This window comes from Ostrinia furnacalis, unplaced genomic scaffold (genome assembly GCF_004193835.3).
Source record: "Ostrinia furnacalis isolate ACB-3 unplaced genomic scaffold, ASM419383v2 OfSCF6098, whole genome shotgun sequence".
In the NCBI taxonomy this organism is placed as follows: domain Eukaryota; kingdom Metazoa; phylum Arthropoda; class Insecta; order Lepidoptera; family Crambidae; genus Ostrinia; species Ostrinia furnacalis.
Genome location: NW_021136337.1, coordinates 1 through 7,759, shown reverse-complemented (window position 1 = coordinate 7,759; position 7,759 = coordinate 1). Strand labels below are relative to the sequence as shown.

Here is a 7,759-nt window from a genome sequence, read left to right as displayed (position 1 = left end):
GGAAGTGGTGGAAGAAACTCAGTCACCTTCATCTCAATATTTAGTTTATTTTTCGGACAAAAACAAAGTCGTCAATATTTAAATCACAATCATTAGTCCCCCAAAAATATAAATGGAAGATGGACAAAAAATGGTATACCTACCTAACTAATTTTCTCCACACAGCTCCAGATTTTTTTTCAGTTTTTTACACTGTTTTATGCCAATATTTGTAACACAACCTTTCCCACCTCTCGTTCTCACTGCTGCAACTCTGCAGCCAGGAAATACAACTTAACTGCCTATAAAAACCCGAACCAATATTTTTAGTTCATAACCACTTTCGTAACCTTTCTTTCAACCAAAAGATGTCCAAGTAGGTTCTCCCAAGGATTCCCACTGTTACCGGTCCTGCGATGCCCGCAAACTTTACTGGTTCGTCCGCCTATTCGAGAACATTTCTGACCCATGGCCTTTTTTCACTAGTTATGTGCCCTGCCCTGCTCATTACCATTTTATTTTTGAGATTCTGGCTATGCCATAACCTAAAACGAATATATCTGTACTTACAGGGGCTTCCGCAAATTCTTCGTGTACCTGCAAGAGGCGCTGCCAGTGCGTATGCGAGCCATCCACATCCTGAACACCGAGCCGGTGCTGGACAAGCTGCTGCTCATCATCAAGCCGTTTATGGAGAAGAAGTTCTATGATATGGTGGGTTAATCTACATATATCTATACTTATAATAAATCTGTAGAGATGTCAATTCTGTACATGAAATATATTTTCAAAATAACTATCAGGGGGTGATAAGTGATCGATACTGATGCCAAAAATGCAATCAGTAAATTTTTTGTCTGTCTGTCTGTCCGTCTGTATGTTCCTTATAGAAACAAAAACTACTCGAAGGATTTTAACGAAACTTGGTACAATTATTCTTCGTACTCCTGGGCAGGTTATAGTATACTTAGGAATTCCCACGGGAACGGGAATTAGCGGGAAAATCCTTTTGTATGAAAAATCTAAACCGCTTAAGTTAGACGCTTGAAATTTGGCATGCAGGTATCTTAGTAAACTTAAAGCTTAGTTACGACAGGATATTGTAAAATTTCCACGGGAACGGGAATTAGCGGGAAAATTCTTTTGTATGAAAAATCTAAACCGCTTAAGTTAGACGCTTGAACTTTGGTATGCAGGTATCTTAGTAAACTAAAAGCTTAGTTACAACAGGATATTGCAAAATTCTCACGGGAACGGGAGTTAGCGGGAAAAAACGTTTGTATGAAAAAATCTAAACAGCGTAAGATAGATGAAGGTGGTAAAACGGGATCCACGCGTACGAAGTCGCGGGCGGCCGCTAGTAAATAAATAATACTTGAAAATTGAAGAGGGTTACGGGACTATACTCTGATCGAAGCGCTGCAAGCCCTATGTAGCCAGGATCTTACAGCTTCTTCTTTGCCCACGCTCAATCCCTACCAGGAATCATGGTCCAGGATCAAATTCAAAACCCCCGAGTGGAGGCCAAGTTTGTCCCGGGGAAAGTTAAACTGTCATTGGACCCGCAACAAAATTAATCGAAAGAACATAGAAGTTTGAAGTTAAGGATTGTCTTCCCTCTAATGCGAGCCAGGTTTGCGCGCGGGTTGAACAGTGATAGTTTGTAAAGAGATCAATCGTCATGATCATCATCCAGTAATTTAGTTTCCACTGTAGGACCAAGAACCTCTCCGATCTACCAGAGGCAAATGCAGAATTGGACCTACGAGTACATTCCTCACAATGGCCATCGGGTAAAGCCGCGAGCCGAAGCTAGTATTGTGTATCTTGATGTAAAGAGACAGCTTTCGAATCCATTTTAAAACAATATGCAAAGTCGGATGTAGTAGAAATCATTTCTTGCATAATTTGTTTCCGTTCGGTCAAAGCCCACTAAAATACTAAAATACATCTCTTATTCAAAATTGAATGTTTCTTTAACTTTCCCCCGGGACAAACTTGACCTTCACTGGTCGGTTTTTATTGGCGGTCAAGCTGTAGATCCTGGCTACACAGGAGTTGCAGCGGTGGGGACGAGAGGTGGGAATAGTCCCGTGACCGTTTCTTTCTATGTCTATCTAACTTTTAAAGACTGTATTTTGGTTTAGGTACACTGCTTTTAATATGGTTTCTAGTAATTTAAGACTAAGGCCCAGAACAGACGGTGAAACGCAACTGCAACGAAACTGCAACTGCTAGTTACTTTTGAGTTGAAAGTTTCAAACTGGTCGCGTCATGTGTGGTCTCTCAACGGACGCTATGGCAGAAACTTAGATGCAACTCAGAAGTAACTAGCAGTTGCAGTTTCGTTGCAGTTGCGTTTCACCGTCTGTTCTGGGCCTAAGATAGATGCCCCATGTCGTGTTTGCGATGCCTTTAAGGTCGACTAGTTAGCAACCATTGTCAATGGCACAGATATTTGTCTTTAGCACTTACAGTAAAGTATCTAAGCCTAAGCGTATGTAAATATGATATTTGTTTTTCTCTAATAGAGTAGGTTGTCATGTTAACTATGTGCCAAAGGCAGTAACAGTAAACAATTTTTTTAGCTTTCATATAATTTGTGTAAATTGGAAATACATCAGGTATTAACTTTTCGACAGTCCCGATATAATCACTTATCTAACGCTATAATACTTAGTTCCGCGGGTCTCTTAATGGTTCCTGGAATCTGGGGGCACGGCAGTGCCCCCGCCAAGTCGAGCGCGAAGCAAACACTGCCGTACCATCCTTTACTGGAACCATTTCGCCGCATTTTCAGACCCCTATTTGAGACCCTCTGGATAAGACCAGAACGCAGAAATTTTCGTCATCTAGTAAGCTATAATCACATACTTAAAATCCAAAATTTCAAGTCTGTAGGTCATTTAGTTCCGAAGTTATGCGAAAGCAAAGTTTCGCATTTACGACACTCACTCACTCACTGATGATCATCAAAATAGANAAAAGTAATGAAATCTAGACAAAGTCGTGCCAAGTCTATAATGGTTCCTTACTGCGATTTCTTTATTATTATAGTTAATGTTGTGTGACTTGGCCGTTGAACAATCTTTATTAAGATAATCATACATAAGTATTATTGAAATACGCAGCTTTATTAAACCTACAATTGACTGGTTATAGTTGAATCAACGTTTTCCAAGTGGCAATTTTCCATCGTCAATGGGTAGCGGTTCTGGCGACAGATTGGTGCAACGATATCATGGAGCACCTGGTTTTGTCACCCTTCAACGGCCAAGTCACACAACATTAACTATAATAATAAAGAAATCGCAGTAAGGAACCATTATAGACTTGGCACGACTTTGTCTAGATTTCATTACTTTTTAGAGATAAACAAGCAGCACCATCGAGACTTGGCTAGTTTTTACAGAATGTTTTTGGTGGGATTATATATTCTGTTTGTAGTTTATAGCTCTAGACTGCTGTGTTGTAGGTGCTCTCAAGTGGAATACGTCGTAAAAATAAATTTAATTCCACTTAGAGCACCTGCCCAAAATATCGATAGGTGCTCTAAGTGGAATAGGCCAGGTGCCATTTGTGCAGGTGCTATTTGAACGGTTGCTGAAAGTGGAATACGTCATATTATTATCACCTACTATTGACGTTGCAATGCCAAGTAGGGATCATATTTAGCTCCAAGATACCTACAATTTAACATCCATTATACTACACGAGGCAATGAATTTAATAAATTATTATCAATTTTTGAAACCCAAACCTAACACAACATTTAACATTTCCAGCTAAACTTCCACCACAAAGATGAGGACCTCGAATCATTCTTCGAGACCGTCATCCCTCGTTCGGTCATTCCCCAAGACCATGGCGGCACCCTTCCCGACACCCAGACCTTGCACAAGAAGTGCATGCAGTTCTTACAAGCTATGGAGCCCTACTTCAGGGAGGAGGAGGAACAGAGGATCCTGGCCCTCCCGGATAAGAAGCGGGATAAGGCCATGGAAAAGGCTTTCAAGAATCTGGATATTGATTAAGGTGGAGTATGGTATTGGTTTGGAGTTTCGCACACTAATCGCCGGTATCAAGTAATAGGCCTTATTTTAGGAAGAATTATGCCCGTTTTCACCAACAATCCCTAATTTCAATTTTTATTGTAACATAACAGGAATTTTGTTTTCATAGGGATCACTTAAAAGTTAGGAATAGTTGGTGAAAACGGGTATTAGCCAAGTAAAGTATTGAACTTCCATTGATCCAAAGTTAAATGAACTAAGAAAAGAAGATAAAATGAAGTAGGCAAGAAGATGGAAAATCCGTTTGCGGATAGTGTGCGGTACTTTTAGATTTTTGTTGGTTATTATTATGACAAATTTTCAGCATTTTATTGTTAGAATTTAACCTGCCGTAGTTATTAGGCTGTTAATACGTTAATTGTTGTATTGTATTGTATATTTCGTTCGTTTGATCCTATAGTTTCTATTAACATTGTTCGATTGTAAATATCAATAAAAAACATTCCTCAACATGTATTTGTGTACAGTCAGCGTCAAAAAACAAGCCGAAAATATAAAGCATTAAAAACTAATTAGACTGTAATGTAAGTTGACTGTAGGTACATTAAACTACACATTTTTGAATTGAATAAGATTCTAATGCTTAACTAGATGTGCCGTGGTCCGTACCACCATTCCAGCGCAGTATAAATTCTGCCTTTGGTAATTTAGTAAAAAATATTGACCATGTATTTTGTCATATAAAAATTGCACATATTTTCGTAATATGTATGACAGTCGACCGCACATCAACCTCTCACAAAATGTGAAATTAGACCTTATTCGATGAAGAGAAGGTTCAAAATTCATTGTCGATTTTCGTGCTTTTGTGGTAGGTTGCTGTGCTGATCAGTGTTCATATTAAATTGGAAAATGTATTTTCTTGAAATATAAAGCTTTTATTGTATTTATAAAAAGTGTAAGTAGCTTAAGAAGAATTGTATTACATGGACGTATTATTTATTTATCAAAGTAGCGCCCTCTATCTTAAGAACACTATATTATTACTTTGCCTCTTTAAGTATTATTGTGTGTATGTTTTATGTATTTTTATTATTATATTGTATATTTATTTGTCTGTTATGTAAGTGTATTTTATGTATTCAAATTGATCCTATTTTAGATATATGCTTTACTTTTCTTGTCTCTCTCTGGTAGTGAATGCTTTTAGAAATAAGTCGGCCAAATGTAAACGTTTGCTGTAAATATAAATAAATAAATACGTCCCTCTGTTGGTTAGGTAAATATTAAAATCGATTGATTTTTAATTTTGCTCATTGATATAGTGAGAGATGAATGAAAAAAGATTGTGGTATAAAATGAGGAAATTAATGAAGTCAATTATATTATATTCGTACCTTCGTAGATAAAATATTATCAAATCGCTTAAATTCTGTCTATGTCCTTTCATTTATTGATGCATTGTTTTTTAAAATAAGTGTTTTAATAAGTAAACCCGACAATGTTTTAAAATAAAGGTGATTCTACTCTACACTCAAAGCATTCGCATGACATACAGTTTAGATTGAATACATTTGTTTAAAGTCTGAGAGTTATTTTAAAAATATAAGCTGTGCATAAAATATCTGGTAAATAAGAGATACATGGCGAAAGAACAAACGACAGTATAAATCTATCTTTTTTTTGCTTCTATGACTAATGTTACCGATTATTTTCGTACAATTTGTGATATTCAGTTGTGTTATTAGTAGTAATTTATTAATTTTTATTAGTTACTTGACTTGACACCATACCATTTATTATTAACACACTATTTAAGACACAACTTCTAAAAGGACAACACTTCCTTCTAGCTATGAAAACTCAAATTAGATTTCAATTACCTAACAGTAAAGTTAATTTTATTTGGTTTGTCAATAAAAATAGTTCGCGTTGAAACAACTCATAAAAATTGTGTCCCTGAGGGGTTTCTTTGTGCCTACCAGATGGTGCCACTAGCGAGTAAGGAGGAAGGAGGAGTTCGAAATTAAGGTTCGACTTTGCAATGGAGGGAAGTCGAACCTTAATTTCGAACTCCTCCTTCCTCCTTACTCGCTAGTGGCACCATCTGGTAGGCACAAAGAAACCCCTCAGGTAGTTCGAAATTAAGGTTCGACTTCCCTCCGCTTTGCAATGGAGGGAAGTCGAACCTTAATTTCGAACTCCTCCTATGTTCTTCTGATTGATTTCGTTGCGGGTCCAATGACAGTTTAACTTTCCCCCGGGACAAACTTGACCTTCATTGGTTGGGTTTTTGTGGCGGTCAAGCTGTAGATCCTGGCTACACAGGAGTTGCAGTGGTAGGAACGAGAGGTGGGAATGTCTCTTATGCTGGATTTCTATATTCAATCCTAATCCAAATTGGACGGATTTGGATTGTCAACTGTCAAATATTAATATGTTTTTGGTCAAAATATCTGCGGTTTTATATTTTTATATTGTTTATAAGACTATTTAAACAATATTAAAGTGTAAATGCATCGAACATTTTGGAAATTTAATCTAAAACTGAATTCAATTTGACAGTTGTAATCCGGATTTGGACAAGGATTGAATATAGGAAACGGGCGTTAGCGAGTAAGGTCTTATCACTTGTTTGTGGCTAAGAGAGTGGCGCCAACTGGTGAGCGCGGACATTCGCATTTGCAATCACCAGATTGGCGCCACTGTCGATTAGTCCTGCCACTCGCCAGTGGCGCCAACTGGTAAGCGCAATAAGAAAACTGTCATTATTAATATTCTGTTTATGGTTTAATGGCTTCAACGGTGCGTATTTGAAGCACACTGAGCCCCGATTACGGTAACTTTTATAACGTCTACAATCCAGACGCGTTTCTGATTCTGCGATACGATTGGTCAAAACAGCTGACGTACGCTGTTGAACGACCAATCGTATCGCAGAATCGAGAAGCGTGTCTGGATTGTTGACGTTAAAAATTACCGTAATCGGGGCTCTGGTTTCGCCAATATCGAGTTTTTAACGAGACACACGGTGGACAGTGGAATTTGAAGATTGCCTGGTGATAATTTATTTGGTGGTGTCAATTATACATTATTATTTTAATCTTCCATTATAAGGTTTAGGTCACTTGTAGAAAGTACAGCACTCATAGAATTTAATATAATTAATTAATGTATGTATTATATTTATTAACATGAATTTATGACATTTGTCCATTATAATGTTCCTTGACAGATATTTAATACTTAAAAAGTAATATGATTTATTTATTACAAATAGCTTTTTGCTGGCAAGTACAATATTAAGATTTTTGCTCTCGGCATTTTATGTTATAGATTTTATTTATAAATTATAATCTATTTAAATATAAGTACATTTGTGTAAAATATAAGTATTCTTAACTGCGGTAATTATAAGGGATTTTGTGGGTGATATTTTAGTTACGTATACTTCTATTATTTTAATTATTCTGTCTTGTATGATATGCGAAATGAAAAACACTTTGGCGTGGTTAAACTCTATTTATGGACCAGTCCTTTAATGATGGCTAACTTTGGATTAAACTATGATGTTTTGACAAACTGTTAAAGAAGAACGGTCATCTGTGACCCAGGCCCGACAGAAACGAGACATACCTCAGTTTTTTTGTCATGTCTTAATTAGTTAAATTATATATTTTTTATATTCGAAATCAATGTATAACACCAAAATATTACCCTTTGTTTTTGTTCAGGCGTTATACAAAAACTAATACAAAATACCTATT

The 7,759-nt window shown here is 36.8% G+C and overlaps 1 protein-coding gene across 1 annotated transcript; it reads left to right on the top strand.

Moving 5' to 3' along the window:
• The first annotated feature begins 347 nt into the window (after positions 1 to 347).
• Positions 348 to 4,796, top strand: LOC114361999 (alpha-tocopherol transfer protein-like). The gene is made up of 3 exons (XM_028317233.1): positions 348 to 355; positions 552 to 693; positions 3,765 to 4,796. Exons 1-3 carry the CDS (start codon positions 348 to 350, stop codon positions 4,011 to 4,013), a joined length of 399 nt encoding a protein of 132 aa, XP_028173034.1. The 3' UTR covers positions 4,014 to 4,796.
• The last annotated feature ends 2,963 nt before the right edge of the window (positions 4,797 to 7,759 follow it).